This window comes from Patella vulgata, chromosome 6 (genome assembly GCF_932274485.2).
Source record: "Patella vulgata chromosome 6, xgPatVulg1.2, whole genome shotgun sequence".
NCBI lineage: Eukaryota > Metazoa > Mollusca > Gastropoda > Patellidae > Patella > Patella vulgata.
Genome location: NC_065884.2, coordinates 47745340 through 47762961, shown reverse-complemented (window position 1 = coordinate 47762961; position 17622 = coordinate 47745340). Strand labels below are relative to the sequence as shown.

The window sequence follows — 17622 nt, the reverse complement described above, 5'->3', positions numbered from 1 at the left end:
CAAGTAAATAACAACTTTGACAACTCGTGGAACAATTTAACTGATAAATTTAAAGAATCAACTGACTTCATCAGGTCATCTACATACATATTCTTCATAATGGTCTTCACAGTTTCAGGATCGAAGTCGCCACCGTAAAGCTCAGCACATTTCTTGACACAGTAGTTAGCAACAGCAGGTGAAGATGTGGCGCCAAATATGTGTTTGGTCATCCGATAATCTTCCACAACGTCATTAATGTCGTCATTCCTCCACCATAGGAATCGCAATACATCACAATCCTTTGGTTCAACTCTAACTTGGTGAAAATGAGCCTCAATATCAGCTATAAACCCAATCTCTCCCTGTCTGAACCGAAATAAGACTCCTAACAAGTGATTAGCTAAGTCTGGGCCTTGTAATAACTGACTGTTAAGCGATGTTCCATGGTATTGAGCTGCACAGTCGAAGACTACTCTAACTTTATCTGGCTTTAATGGATGGGTTACTGGATGGTGTGGTAAATACCAAATGGGTCTTTCATTTAAATCAATTTCCACCTCTGGAATCTTCTCAGCATGGCCCTTAGAAATATAATCATTAATTGTGGTCTGGTACTTAAAGAACAGATCAGGATTCCTTCTAAACCTCTTAGATAATCCATCTAATCTGTTCAAAGCCATAGCTCTATTATTAATTAGATTAGGAGGAATTCTCTTCCATGGTAATGGAATTTGAAAATGACCATCAACAATCTTTAATCCATCCTCAATAATACATAAAGCCTTTTTATCTTCAATTGAATAACCTGGTTTATTTTCAACTTCTAGATCTTTGAAATCTGTATTCCACAATCTCTGCAACTGTTCCTTCAGATCATCTTTAACTTCAGTTTCTTCATGACTAATAACAGAGCTAACAAAATTAAAACAAAACTCATTAAAATCTCGTGGCTGATCAACTGACCCAATAACAATCCAGCCTAACCTATACCTAATAGCAACTGGTTCATTTTCTCCACCTTCTCTGTAATCTAAAGGGATAAAAAGTTTTGGCCGTTCTTTAACACCAATAATAACAGTTACCTCATGAAACTGCACTTCAGGACAGTCAATATCTTTCAAATGTAAGTATTTCTGTAAATCTTCCATCCTTGGAATTGTAGTGGTGGGAATTGGTAATGATGGTACAGTTCTAACATCACTGAAATCAACCGATGTATCTCCATCTGAAGACTTGATGACTATATCGACTAATTCACTTTCAACTTCCTTAGATCCTGTAACACCTGTGACAGTAAATGGATCAATCTCACCACCAATATCAAGATGAGCAGCAAGTTTCTTTAAGACTAAAGTGATTTCGGATCCAGTATCCAGCAAAGCATAAGAAGTGACTTCTTTCTTGGTGATTTTATTCTGAACAATAACTGGAACAACTCCAAGACAAACCTTCCTTTCACCAGCCCCAGCAGCAGCAGTAACAACACTGGAGGTCTTCTTGGAATCTTCTATCTTCTCAATGGAACTGGATTGGCTCAAATTAAACAAATTAACATCATGCAACAAAGTATTGTGATCCCTTTCACAATTAGGAATCCGACATCTAAATCCAGACTTATCACAAAATTTAATCGAATGTCCTTTATTTAAACACTTAAAACATAACTGGAGGTCACCAACAACTTTACCTTTACCTCTATTGTCAAGATCTATAAACTGACTGCACTTCCAAATAGGATGCCTACCTGCACAGTAAATACATGGTGATCTAAAATTTCCAGCACCGGATCTTAAAATGTTGGGACGACTTGAATTCATCTTACAAGCTGCATTCGAACTCGTTGTAGCCATAAGAGTTGCCATCGGTCTGGGTTTTCTAAAATACGAACTATCAAATTTCTTCTCTCTGGAACTATTCGACAAGTCTTCCCCAAACTCGTTGTTAACTAATACTGCTCGTTCTTTAACAAAATGTAAAAAGTCTATAAACCTTGGTCTGGAACCATTTTCAAGGATTCTACCAGCCCTTTCCGTCCACTTAGCCCTCAAAAACATAGGTAATTTAGAATTCAAGTCCCTCAGTGTGTTCATGTGATCTAAATCATTCATGTAGTCTCTTCCCATACCAGATAGTGTTCTATTAGTAATCTCCAAGTTACGAACAAATTCCATCAGGAAAGTACTATTTGCGGTCTTGATAACAGGTAAGTTCTCTAACTTAGTCATATAGGCTTTTGCAATAACATGAGGTTTACCAAAATTCTCACGCAAAGTTCGTTTAGCTGTTTCAAATCCTGTCTCTACAGGTAAATTTACACAACATTCTATGGACTCCCTGGCCTTTCCACTACAGTGCTGAATTAAAAGTTGTAATTTACGTGATTCCTCTGGGTTATTAGTCTCTAACAGAGTCTCAAAGTTGTGCATAAAAGAAATAAACTTTAAAGGATCACCATTAAATGTCATATATTCCAACTTTGGAGTCGAAACCACCTGACACAGTTTTTGTACTAAGTCATTTGTTGTATTTTGTGTGTTATCACAAACATCACTTCTAAAAACAGAAACATTATTCTGAGGGTAAGTATGCACATTATTCTGCCTATCAGTATTTACATGATAAATTAAATTAGAACTTGGACTAGAGTGTGGGGGAACAACATGACTGATTGGCACATTACTACTATAAGATATGGAAGTATTTGTGAATGTAGGCCTACCATCAATGGTACAAGTAGGTATAAAATTATAATTTGTCGAATTACATGCAGACATATTACAATTTGCATCATAATATGAAATGGATGACATATTATTTGATGAAAAAGACAAATTATTAGATATAGGTAAGTAATTAGCAGAATTATTAAATGGCAGTGACATGGAAGAAACGGTACTAACCGATATGTTATTATCATCTGTTCGAGGTAAGGCATGATTATTAACAGATAAACTCACTCTATTAGTATCAGGTTGCACAATAGATTCCCTAGCAGTAATTACAGATTTATACTGTGGTAAAGTATTAGTAGTATTACAGTACATAGACCTACCTACACTTTGTTGATAAGATGAATAAGCATTATTAATTGACATGGGCAAGCTTACAATAGAATAATCATGATCTACATGAGTTACATTAGGTATAACATTTGATAATGCAGGATTGTGCTCAACAGGTAAATTATTACAATTTGATTTAACAATTAAATTTGGAGATTCAAATAAATTGACAGGTCCTTCTATATCAATAACCACAGAGTCTCTACGACCATGAAGCAAATTTCGATTTACACATGGTGTAAAACAATTTATGTCATCACTGGTGAAAGTTTTTTCTGGCGAATCTAAAGTAAACTCAAATTTATAATTATCAGGCCTAGGGGATAGTAATGTTCGATCACGATAAACATCAGATTTCCTGTCTTCATTTTCATTTTCAGCCTTTTCATTATCAGCCTTTTCATAAAGTTCTAAACTAATTTGTGCTTGTTGTTCTTCAAATTCAATATCTAATAATTCTTCTTCGGCTTTTAACCTGGTTAATCTTTCTGACATTTCCATTTTTTGTTTAATATGTTGCCTTTTCGAACGTGCAAGAGCCAACTTTTCTTTATGTTGTAAAATTTTAAGACTGACTTGCGAACCAAACGAACTATCGCCGTCAGAATGAGAAATGTCACATTGTTTATCTTCTTCAGACATGATGACAGTTTACCATAAAACTAAAAACTTGAACAATCGACAGCTTGCATAATCACAACTTCAATGTGCTTATATATATATCGGCACACTACGATAGAGTTAATCAAACAAGTTTATTATCCATGAACAGTGCGGCAATGTACATCATCACAATCATGACATCAACATTACATCAATACTGGCAAGACATCGTCAAATGACATCAACATGGACCGATATAAACATCATGACATCGTGACATCGTGACATCGGTTGTGATTAGTTTAGGAACTATCGATGTATACAATTATAATACATATCAAAAGATTCAACCGCTACCTAGCGATCCATATCAAAACAAAGTCAAATTCTGCCTCGAACTGTCAACCGCATGGCCATCTTTTTTCCCAGCGGAAACGGTGTCCTAGCAACCAAACGTAGACTTGCACAGCCCAGGCTCTAATTAAAGGATGAGGTAACCTTACACGGGATTCATAATAATAATAATAATGCCCATATTTGAAAGTAAAAAGGTAGCCACACCATTATCTCAATCAACTCATGTATCAATTTTGATTTTGAGCAGTGACCGGTACGTGACGCCGCTAGGAGGCTCAAACAGAGTTGCGTAAAGCTATGGACGATTTTCAAACCCGCACCATCTGTTTTTGGGGTCATGTATTCGCCGAGCTTGTACAGACTTTACCGACAGAATTTAGTGCAGAAACCACGTGAGTCTCTTTGGGAGTATCCAAGTGTAAGGCTGGGAATCGATATGAAATTTCAATATCGATTATCGGCAAGAATTTGTCAGCTATTAATATTATCGATAATAATCAATTATCATTCTTCCGGAAATACCGAACTTTACCGACCTGTTATTTGTGTTGATCGAGTTACAGTAGTGTTATTATCCTAGTCTAATACTGTGCCGATGTACGTAAAAAAATCAATTAATGTAAAATAATTAGTTGCTAAATGTAGGATTAACTTGAGTATTGTTCTAAGTTTTGTTCTTGATTCATTTGAATCTTTTTTTTATTCCAATACCTCCGATAAATACTAAGACAATACACGGTTTCTCTTTGCAAGTTACTGGCGATCACACAGTGTTACTAATAATAGAATAGAATATAATAGAAGGCGTCTATTGATTGGACAATAAAAAAATAATTACCGGCTTTCAAAGTAGAATTTTTATGATTGGTTAATTTTGACGAAAACCAAAGTAGAATTCTTCCAAGAAATTACGAGAGATATAGATATTTTTCCGGGAAGTCAAAAACGTGTTTTGTATGTAGTAGTTATTAGCACCCTTTCCGAGGTGTATCGGTGAATATCAGGACAGTTTTGGTCGAGGGGCCCAGCCGAGGCGGCTCCCGACCAAAACTGTCCTGATATTCACCGATACACCGAGGAAAGGTGCTAATAAGTTACTTACATCACATTTCTATCGAGTATTGTTAAGCAAAGTGTGAAAAATAGTATTTATTATCGAGTCGTTTCAACCGAAAAGTGACAAATACTTTCTGCTCTTTCATTATTTATCCCTTTATGAGCCTCACGTTACATTTCATGGTAGAATGATTTCGCAGTGGAGAGACGACCTGAGTAGTATTTACACGTGCGTCTTGCTATGATACTCTGAGCGTAAAACATTCACGTGTTTGTTTAGACCACATCGTCAAAACAAACTTGTCTATGGCGTAGAGGACTGCGATATTATTAAATGTAGTGTAAAGGAAATGCGAAACGTGGGTCATTCCTGGTGAAAGTATGCATCGGCGGATGGTTCTTCCGTTGAAATTTATTTGTAATAAAGTTTATGACTTTCTAGGCGTTTTTTTTTCATCCTGCTTATTTTCAATGCCTGTGAAGTGTCAAGCAAGAGAACTGCGACTTCTATCATCACAATTAATTAAAATAATTATTCAAAATTCTAATTTATATATTTTGCATATTAATATAAATCAAACCAAATTATGAAATAGATGCCAATTGATATGTATAATAATTGATTTTTGTAATATGTTGTTATGTTAATTTAATGTCATTGTATATGTTTTTGAACTGCCATGTAGTTCCCCCCATTTTGTTTTGTTACTATGATTTTGACTAGTCGTTTCGTGGACATTGTACAGAGCCGAAGTTATCAATTGCGATCTGGGTCGGACTAAACGTCCGCTACTTATTGCTTGATAGGTATCTAAAACGGTATAAAAGTATCCGTGTATCAGAAATGAACAGTACTCTTTCTGAACATTTGATACACGGATACTTTTCTGCATGTACTGCAATTAAACAGGACAGTTTTATCAAAGGGTGGCAACGAGTAGAAGTGGGATGTAAGGACTGTATCTGACATGATTTAGTAATAAAAGCGGAGTTGATCATTAATAATACACTTAGTTTTATCGTGAAAGCAGACAATTTCTCTACAAATCAATCAAGAGCAAAGAAGGGAGATAATTCTAATTTTACTATATCACGTGCGATCGTCATTGTTCACAAAGTGCGTGACCTATTTTAGTTTAACTAGTAATAACAACGAAAATATTAAAATAATGTATTTAATCTTAAAGTTTAGTTTTTTTTACAATAATATATATTTAAAATGTGCCAGTTTGTAAGCCGAGGGGGAAAATAGTTGTTGTGTATTCGTTCATTCGTCTGCATCAGTGCATGCCAGACAACGGCAAGTTCAGTCATGTGAAAGTGACCGTAACTTGCCGTCAGAAGGTAAATATACCGATAATCGATATTTGAATTTCAATATCGATTATCGTATCGCTAAATAACTTCTACCGATTATCGATTATATCGATATTTTTGCACAGCCTTATCCAAGTGTGTCTGAAAAATTGGTTAATGGCAGCTGACATGCGGTAAGTTGGTCTTGGGAAGAAAATATATTTTAACCTGTTGCATAAAGGTATTATTTTAATTTATTAGGATTGTGTATGAATAATAGGTGTGAGATTAAAATATATACATTATTAATAAATCATAAATACATGAACAATACAATTCGGTATGAATAATAATATTGCTGTGCTGCTATATAAATTTTTACTTGATATATCTTTCGTATTTTCAATAGTATGTTAGGCCTGCATTTTGGTACATAGGGGAGTGCCATCTTGGGAAGAAAATTATATTTCATGTTGATTTACTTAATACAGTTAGCTACATAAATAAATATGATACTGATTGATAAATAATTTGTTACTGGATTATAGATAAATGATTTTATTTTATGTATTTTTTTATTTATGTCCTTTTATTATATTTTTTAAAAATATTTTGGGTGTGCATTTGGTTTTTTGGGTGAGGGGTGGGGGTATTATTTTCATTTTATGTATCTTCTTAGTTTATTCTTCTTCTGTTTTTAATACTCTACAACATTGTTTTATTTAAATACGTTAATTATATTGTATCACTATTGATTATGATTATAAATAGTTCAAGTAATTATTTAATTTTCTGTACCTGTATTTCAAACATCAGAAAATAAACTATTCAAGTTATGTGTACCTTAATGTGTTTGTAATGTTGTGTTGTAGCTGTAATATTTGTAAGCCGTGATAATTGTCTCATTCAGAGCTACAATTTATTCAAGGCTTTGCGCCAAGCCTGGAAATAACTTTCAAATGTGTGTTTGACACCCATGTCAGACTGGATGAACATTCTGCCTGACATTTTAAATTATCAGTCGAACATAATATTCTGACATTTGGGTTGGCACAAAGGCTATCAAGATCTATTCCGTTGACTAATATCTTATGTGAACCAGGACTGTTTTCGTTTGTTCGACGAAATTGGTTTTGATTTGTCACGGATATAAAAATTGTTGCCCATTAAAAAGCCTCTAATGTCATGATACTTGGGGTAGATACATATCCTAAGGGGAAAGCAAGGTGCTATTTTATCTCAGAAATCAAACACGAACACAATGTTTAAGGAATGAATAATTGGGCCACACTTCCTGCAGATTTAAAATACACACCACCCATTGAGAACTTAAAGGGACAATAACACTCTTGCTCGCTTGAAAGCTCCAGAAAATAAATAATATCTCTATCTAAGTACTAGATGTTTAAGTGTCCTACCTGTTGTGTAAATTATCCATTACATCCTATTTTACTTGTCCAGAGGGTTCGAAAATATTTTTAAATCGAAGTTTCATTTGAAAAGGTTTACGATAGACGTTTCAAACCATTATGTTGAATTTTTCAAAATTTTTAAATAAGGCTTAATAAGGTGTGTTAAGATGAAATTTGTATCATCAATTAATTGAAATATTCTAAAATAGTACAATTTGTTGACCAGAATAAGGATTGGGACATATTATTGAGTTACAACAAGAGAGGTATTGAGCCTTTAACTATTTGTTGTATGAATAAATAAAGTATGATCGAGACTATGAGTTATTAACTGTTCATAACAATATAAATTCCTAATTTCATCAGCACCTATCATCCGATAAATTTTCAACACATATTGACACAGTTTGCATGGAAATAAGTAATTTTGTTACACAAATAGTGAGAGTGGAACACTGAAATCTTAATCTTATCTTAATCAAATAGATTTTCTGTATTTTCAAGGTGCCATGAAATCTGTTTGTGTGGTCTAATTCTGGTTCAGTAGCCATTTTAAAATGAACAGACAATTCACGTTGCAGTTGGGTTTTATCAAATCATATAATTATGTGTAAGGGTTCACCTTTATTTCAATGGGAATTAATTTATTTTATGTTAAGCTATGTCACATGTGCAGTATACAGTTTGTAATTGGAAATTAAGGTAAGGGAGTTACTGTCTGATTCATCGTAAATTTTAAACGGATTTCTTCGATTATGAACAAACTACTTAACGTTGGTTATTATAAACTTACCTGTGTGTTTGTAATGAACTCCCGTTCGATAAAATCCATTGCACAACTAATTATCACAACGATGAAAACAAGTTCTCTCTTGAAAAATTGAAATATCACAAACTTTTCCCAGAGAAAAATACCAATATGGAAGATGGTTACGTCACTCTGCGGAAGATATCATTTCGTATTAGGGGTGACAGCATAGGAAATTCAAGTACAATTACGACAAGAATCCATGACCACTCGGACCAAAGACCACTCGGTTCAAGACCAGTCGGACCAACTGATAGACCACTCAGCCCAAACAAATAGACTACTCGGACCATACAAAAAGACTATTCGGACCCAACAGAAAGACGACTCGGACCAATAATAAAATGTTGTTTTAATAAATTGATAATTGCGTTTGTTTTAATATAATTACTCGAACCAATAATAAAGTGTTATTTTAATAAATTGATAATTGTGTTTATTTTAATATGACTACTCGAACCAATAATAAAGTGTTTTTTGAATAAATTGATAATTGTGTGTGTTTTAATATGACTACTCGAACTAATAATAACGTGTTGTTTGAATAAATTGATAATTGTATTCCAAATCGCAAAATATCGAGAACCACACTTGTAGTCACGTTTAAAAAGGGGCATATAAACGTCCGGTCTTCGTATTATTATGTGCTGTTTATATTAACGCATCAAGGGAGGATAACTTGAAAACGTGTCTCCACCCCCCCCCCCCATATATAGTAACCCAGGGGTTAGTGGGGTAGAACGGAATGAAACCACTGGGGATACCGCGAATGTGGAAAAAGTAAAATTAGGCTATCAGACAAGAACAGTATACCCGTATATGTAGAAACTGTCAAAAGTCTGGACATACCGAGTCTCATTGCAAGAGTAAAGAAAAATTAGATTGATATTTTTTTTTGGCACCATTTTTAATTAATTTTAAAACTAATCGTTGATTTATTTTCCGTACACAAAATTGAACCAAACAACTCTAAATATAAGAATTCCGTATAAGAATTATTTGCTTCTTTGTATTGTGATTTAATAATAAATAAATAGCATATTGTCTAGCCTTATAATATAATTTAATTGGTCCGACTGGTCTTGTTTTGGTCCGACTGGTCTTAATCCGAGTAGTCTTTGGTCCGAGTGGTCTGGATACCTACGACAATTGGCATTGAGTATTGAGTTTGAGCGTTCGCACACATAACTACCCGCATTCCTGTATTTAGTTACCGTCTTTTACATTCTAGTAAAATCTCTGCAAATTTTATAGCTTTACTTTTTGAAATATTTTGTTCTAATTATTTGATTAGCGACTCAGATGGGATTATTTACTTTTGAACATGCATGCCGCACAAACACAACTATACATTCGTTTTACGGGCTTTATCACACTTCGGTCAAAACTGTCGAATCGAGAATTAATGTTCCGCTTCTTACGGGGTCATACGGGCTTCGTAGCATTATATACCCACCCGGGCACCCAATACGGCAATTGGGGGCTGCCGCAACACGCTTAAAGATGTTACTGAAGCGGTTATTATTCGATCGAAAGAATGCGTATAAAATTAAAAATACACTCAGAGAATTCGGAGGTAAGCTTCATGATCCTTGTTAAATTATTTATAACATAAAGAAGATAGGATATTTATAGTTTATTCATGACTTTATTTTTACGAGTATCCGTGCAATCAGTGATATTTTAATTGTGAAGAAAATTTGATAGACTGGCGATCAATGGTTTCCATATAAATCTCCTATGTAATTGCCTTCAATTGATATTTTTCGTCGCCCAAACCCATATACGATCAAAATGATCGCGCTGTCAAACTATCTTTCAATGTTAACCAACCCCCGCAACAGGTATATTGGATTCGACCATTACGTCACGAAGACATTGTTGACATCGACTCTGTCGAAATTACAAGTAAATTTTCAAATTTTTCAAGAGAGAAATTGTTCTCATCGTTGTGATAATTAGTTGTGCAATGGATTTTATCGAACGGGAGTTCATTACAAACACACAGGTAAGTTTATAATAACCAAAGTTAAGTAGTTTGTTCATAATCGAAGAAATCCGTTTAAAATTTACGATGAATCAGACAGTAGGCCAGAAACTTTTCGTTTCTGACAACGGAGTGGGGTTGAAAATAAATAGAAACAAAATGTCATGAAAATGGCCAGTTTCGCGAAAAGGGAGTCTGTCAGTTGGCGTTAATAAACGGACAGTAACTCCGATTCTGCTCCGATTTTGATAAACTTGGTGTTGTTACAATGCTAAGATGTGCGACTTTCAGGAAATAACAACAAAGCTTATCGACAAAAAAATAATATTCTTTACCTTTCTTTGTTCCAATGTTTCTTTCTTGTTGTTATAAGGTAGTTTCCCTTTTGACGTATTTTGCAGTTGCAATAAGATATTCATTTCTATAAATTCAAGAACTATAGGCCTAGGCCTAAAATAAATAATAAAAATTAGTGATTTCCAAATTGCACGTTCTTCGGCTTGTCTACTTTTACCTTACTTCCGGTAATGTCGACATAAATTCATGAATCACAAAGTCTGCAGAACAATACGAAATAAAAGAACAACTGCGTAAATAAAAAAAAAATAAGCATGGAATCGAAGAATATTAATTGCCGTTAAAATAGTAGTTTTGATTTCAATTTCATTCTCTGTGGTTTTTATATTTTTAACAAATATTGTTTTATTTAGTTGCTTTTCTTTTTTTGTTTCGTCTAACCCGACAAAACTAATTTGGATAATTTTGACATTACACACGTGACAGAACTTGGCGCACTATTCAAAATGGTCGCTTTTGTGTATGGCTTCTAGCTTTATTTCCAATCAGGTCTATAATTATAATATGTAACAGGCCTTGCCTGAGTAGAGCGAAGCTGATGTGATTGTTGTCAAATAAAACCTTCATAATAAAGTTTCCCCAATTGAAAAAATAACAAAAAGGTGTGAGGATTTTCATTGACGTCAAAATTATCTGACGTCATTTATTCGACGCGTCATAGAAATATTTCTTAGAGACCCAAGCGAGATTTGGTAAGTTGACATGCGCTGACATGCGCATTGACAGACATGCGCATTGCCTGTTTTCCCCAGTGTATCCGGTTCCTGTCTGAATTTTTTTTTAATCAACAGTCTGTGGGTGACATTTTCAATTACGCTCCTGTGTTACCGGAAAAGAGCTTTGCTCAAGCACCGCGCTTCGCGCGATGCTTTAGAGCTTCGCTCTATATTATAATATAGAAACGTAGATGCTACCACATTGTTATCTGTTTTAGTTTTTATATTCTTTCATTCTGAATTAGTGCTAAGATATATAATGCATTCATAACTTGTTTATGTTCTAGCCTGACTACCAACCAAAGTGAAAGTGGGCGTATTTAAATTTGGAAGGTGTTTAGGGGGAGGCCTGTGTCACACTCCATCGATTGATTCACATCTATTTAAAAATAAAAGGAATTGACATCAAGCAGGAAACCTCCAACACACCAGACATGTTTCTTGGCTTTTAGTCTAGACCTAATGAATCATTGAACGTATCCATAATTTTATTTTTTTGAATTATTACGGTAGGCCTGGCTACACTCACACTGGCGAATACAATTTCATTTGATTGGGACCACATGTCACATGTGCATTAAAGATACATTATGGGAGATTCGATAACGAGTTGGCAGTTCTCACTATAATAATTAAAAACTACTGTCTGGACCTTCCTATTTTAAAAACGGATTTCTTCGATTATGAACAAACTACTTAACTTTGGTTATTATGATCTCACCTATGTGTTTGAAATTGCCCCCGGTTAAATAAAATCCATTGTACAGCTAAATATCCCATCGAATAAATAAGTTCTCTCTTGTAAAATTGAACTGGTCACAAACTTGGACATCGAAAAATACAAACATGCAAGCTAATTACGTCACTTATCGGGATAGATCATTTCGTACAAGGGGTCGAAGCAGACTTGTTTATCGTAACAGCTAGTGTTTGGCTCTTTATACGACAATTCAAATTTGTGTATTCAAGCTATTGCTCTCGGACCCAGTAATGAGTTTTCGTCTTGTATTAATTATTTGGTTAGAGAGCTTGTGGGATTATTTCTTTTAAACAAAGGTTCAGAAAAAATAGAACGACATTCGTTTTACGGGTTTTGAATCTCGCCCTTAAACTTAAATATCTTTACTATTTCCTGATGACATTTTGTAGATCGCGATCATACCTTAGCCAATGAACACTTTGACTTTGAATTCTATTACTGTAAAAGGTACCATGCCATGAGTTATTGTATGCTACACAGATGCAGTGAAAATGGTTAAATTTAGCGCGAAACTTTCACAAGTTTTTCCAACTGTCTGCATAATTAACACACAAGACACAATAATACATGCAATTTGCGATGCCTCTTTTGACGAGTGATTCTTTTCGTTTTAAAAACATTTTTATAAAGACAACAAACGATATTTAGTGTACCCCGAACTGTTCTTATCAAGAATGTTTCGATTTTAGTATCTTCGAATAAACAAAAAAGATTAATTTAATCAGGAATATTATTGACCTGAACATTCGGAACGTGGATTAAATATGGAAATTATTGACAAGCGGTGGCCTTTTTTCATATTTTTTTGTGGTACCGGGTAATCATAAAACTTTGTAAATGGACTATAATAACCACAGAGCATTGGGATTAGACCCTGTTTTGAAATATGATCAATTAAAATTATGAAATAAAGTGTGTTTATTTGTAAATGTTAGCCACAAAGTTGCCTATAATTGGCAGGGATTTAATATACCGGGTAATTTATAAAATATACATAACATGCAAGGTATTTTCAATTATGGGTCGATGATTATGTGAACGCAATATTATATTTACGAGTATACGTGTAATCGGTGATATATTCATTGTGAATAAAATTTAGTAGACTGACAATCAATTAGTTGTTTCCAAATTAATATTATTGTCTTCAGTTGCTAATCTTGTTGCCCAAACTCAAACGATCGAAAGGGTCGTGTGCTGCTTTGATAGCAACACACGTGATTGTCAAAATTTGTCAATCTATACCCCCCTTCAAAATATTACGATGGGTTAGCTCACCACGTGACAAGTGCAATGTTGTGATGGAGACTGTCGAAAATACAAGCAAAAACATTGACTTTTCAAGAGAGAACTTTTTTTTCATTGGGATATTTAATTGTGCCATAGATTTTATTCAACCGGAAGTGATTTCAAACACATAGGCAAGTTTTTAATAACAATTATTCAGTAGTTTGTTCACAATCGAAGAAATCCGTTTATAATTTACCACGGTTCAGACAGTAGATAACGTAAAGGCAATTTGCTGAAAATTTCATTCAAATTGATCCACTATGAACCGAGAACTAAGCGAATGAAATTTCTGCCTAGCCTCGGTCATCATTACTAAAGTCAGTACGATAAACAGCATAGTCTCGATTATCCATTTAATCGTTTAATCGAAAAGGAAAGTTAGGCAGTAAATCGGCTCACAGTCCACTTAAGATCGCAGGCTAGCGATGCCATCTAGAGTTGATTATGGTCTGGATAAGTTAATTAATGTCTAATTAATAATTTAGATAACATTTCAGGCCTAAAGAAAGACCTGCAATAGACAGATTTAGCTCTTGCATAATGCAAGTTTAATTGTGACTTATTATTGGGATCACATTCTTGGTTTACAGGGACCCCCCTTTATGGCTGATCTGGATCAAGTGATAAAAAAGAATCAAAACCGAAATTTTAGACATTTATTAACTAAGAAATTAAAGAAATGGGATTGACCTAGAAGACTATCATGGACCTTAAAAAAAGATGTTTTAATAATAGTTTTGGGTAAATTCAGGAGAGATTTTCGTTAAATAGCAAAGACATTTAATAATATCGCTACTGCCTACTCTCACATTCTCTCAGCCTAAGTCTCATACGACCAGCATTCAAAGTTATTGCTTCTCGTAACCAGTTATGATTTTATGCCATGAATATAATTAAGTAAAAAATTCCAATGTCGGTAATCTGGAACTAGTTGAAGTATAATGAAAAATTTAGTCTATTATGAAAACAATTTGGTTATTATAAGTAGGCCTATACATATTTTAGATACTCTTGTCACTGAAGTAATGGTCCTAGACAGCCAAGCATGTGTTCCCAGTCAGCCCTGAATTTGGTCTTAGTTAGCCAGGTCCCAATCAGCCACAGATACCATCCAGGCTCCAGCTTTTCCACATCTTCTCCAGTGTAAAATACTTAGGCCTAATACATTTTAAGCAATGGCTGACTGTAAATCCCACTCCAGAAATCTGTCTGCAGAACCTTATGGGTTTTCTATATAGCTCCTCCAAATTCCTTCCACTTCGAAATACTGCTGGACACATGCAAATTATTGAAATAAAATTTTACCTTATTTTAGTCCCGATATGACCAAGATTATGTCCAGTGGTTGTTAAACCTCATTTCTCTTTCTCTCCCCTAGAAATATGTAACATTGCAATATTGCAATAATGTTGTTTTCAGACCTCATTCTGTAGATTTAATTTGTTTACTAAATTAAGAATGTAATGTAAATATCTGATTGTTATATTTACAGGATTGCAACATAAAAACAGAAGAATCAAGATCTGCATAAAAAGAGAAATTACTAGCATTGTATTTGGACTTGAAAAGGAAAACTGGGCTTTCAAAATGGATGAAAATATTTTAAATACCAGTGTGAAATTAGCACATATCAGTCTTGAAGAGAAAACACCGCTGTCTGGTATGTGTAGTTCATATGCCTATTAATTTTCATTTTGAAAGAAAGATTGATAATGGACACCGTATTTCTCATAAAAATGTTCATTCCATATGAATAAAAAAAATGTCATATTGCAATTCAGATTATTGTCTAAATCAACAAAATTGTATTATACTTTATAGTGTGTATATTTTATGGCATTTATTTTATTGTGAAGCTGTACGGTAATACACACATAGCATAGAATTTTAAAACATTAACCAATAAAGTCTGTGCATAGAGGAAATGTTTAACTTTTGGGTGGGTTAGATTTTTATACGCCCACATTTTCATGTAGACGTATTATGCCTTCGTGCGGATGGACATCCATCCGTCCACAATTTGCTTGTGCACAATTACAAGTCAGAATTTTTATCCGATTTTGACGGAACTTGAAATATAGGTCTATCTCCCAAAGATCTTGGTTCCTTTCAATGTATCAGACCATAACTTCATGGATTATGGCCCCTAATTGTACAAAAAGTCACGTTTTTAGCTTGTGGACACTCTATAGAGGTCACAATTTTCATCTGATTTTGATGAAACTTGAAATGCATGTTTATAGCCCAAAGATCTTTTAAATTCCTTTCGATATTTGCGCTATTAGATTGTAACTTCCTGAATTATGGCCCTGATTGTACGAAAAATCACATGTTAACTAGACTATAATACATTGTAATTCCAATTGTCATGACACATAATTTTCATAAAAAAAGAGGGCTTATCTGGCTTTTTCAGATTTAACAAATACAACAAAAGTGCTCGAGGGAAAAGAATCTCTACCTGATAAAGACAGCCAGGAAAAATACAACAAACTCATCACTAAAGCTAAAAAATACACTGGAGAAGGACAAGTACGCAATGCCATGGAAATGAATAAGGAAGCCTTGAAAATCTGTTATTCAGAAAAATTAGCTAAAAAAATTGCTAAGATGGAGGTACATACAAACATACCATTTCCACTGAATACACGATGATCATAATATTTTCCAATCTGATTAAAACACAGATCCTATTTCGTTGCGTTTTTTATAGTTTAAAATTTTGTCTTTACTACACTGGCATTTGGAAGAGTTGTTATATAACCCACGTTCTGGATGATGCAAGGGATTAGCTAATGAAACAGTCTGTTACAGTGAGTCTTTGGCGTGAGGTGCACGGAATTGTAGGTAACCTAATAGAAATATCAGCACTGACTGGTTAATCACATGTCTGACGTCAAAAGCTGCTCGTATGTCCTCTGATGTGACCTTCCACTACAACCTGTCAGATCTTCATGTAGTACAGGCCATCAGAAGTATAAAAAAACGAAACCTACTAGAAACATTAGTGCAGATTGGTTAATCGCATGTCTGACGTCATAGGGTCAAAAGCTGCTTGTATGTCCACTGACGCAACCTTCCACTACAATCAGTGAGATCTTCATGAAGTAGAGGCCATCGAAAGTATAAAAAAAAAAAAAATGCAATATAGATCTGTATTTTAATCAGATTGAATATTTGCTAAAGTATTTATAAATTGAAGATCTATTTATGAGTAATTATAACTGCAGTTCCATTCCATACATGGGCCTAGAAGAATCTACAGGTATTTTTTCAGGCATGGTTCCAACTTGTTGGTGGTAATGTGGTGCTTAGTTGATAAGATTGATAGGTTGTTGATGAAAAACCAATTGTCACCTTTGTACATATTGGTTTGTGCATAAGAGATCCGTTGTATTATCAGTGCTCAACATTTACTGTACTGTAGTTATTAGTATTGTAATCTTTCACTAACAATCACAATGTGCTCGCCAGCTAGTTACACCAGTTAAAACCAAAGAAATTGGCTTTTTCAAGTGTTCAGTTTTGGGAGTTTACCCTAGTATTTGGAGGAACAGTTTCATTATATTTGTCCTATGTTTTGCACCTTTATAAAGCGAAATCTTGTTCATTGTGATTAGGTTTGCGATTGCTTAAAAATGTGTTATTTTGTAGGCTTATTTAAAAGAATATGGAGAAGATTCAGGAGAAGAGGAAGAAGAGGAGGAGGTATCTGGATTATTACAAGTTGGTAATGGTTTCTATCTATATAAAGATTTATATAATAGGCTATATACTCATCAGAAGGAAGGTATACTATGGATGTGGACATTACATAAAAGGAAAAAAGGGGGAATATTAGGAGATGATATGGGGTAAGATTAGAATATATTTATATATTATTTCTTACATTGAAAACTCTATTCAGAGCTAATAAGAAAATCAGAATCTGATTCA

The 17622-nt window shown here is 34.1% G+C and overlaps 2 protein-coding genes across 2 annotated transcripts in view; one reads left to right on the top strand and one right to left on the bottom strand.

Moving 5' to 3' along the window:
• The window catches only part of LOC126825082 (mRNA export factor GLE1), a 29123-nt gene extending 18027 nt beyond the window's left edge, over nt 1-11096 (bottom strand). Inside the window, exon 1 of the mRNA XM_050554537.2 lies at nt 10899-11096. Coding sequence (XP_050410494.1) covers nt 10899-10982 — 84 coding nt within the window. The 5' untranslated portion in view covers nt 10983-11096. The remainder of the gene's footprint in view (nt 1-10898) is intronic.
• A 255-nt stretch (nt 11097-11351) lies between these two features.
• LOC126825081 (DNA excision repair protein ERCC-6-like) overlaps nt 11352-17622 on the top strand; it is a 34682-nt gene continuing 28411 nt past the window's right edge. The window contains exons 1-4 of the mRNA XM_050554535.2: nt 11352-11409; nt 15179-15346; nt 16103-16302; nt 17341-17540. Of these exons, the coding sequence (XP_050410492.1) occupies nt 15274-15346; nt 16103-16302; nt 17341-17540 (473 nt within the window). The 5' untranslated portion in view covers nt 11352-11409; nt 15179-15273. The remainder of the gene's footprint in view (nt 11410-15178; nt 15347-16102; nt 16303-17340; nt 17541-17622) is intronic.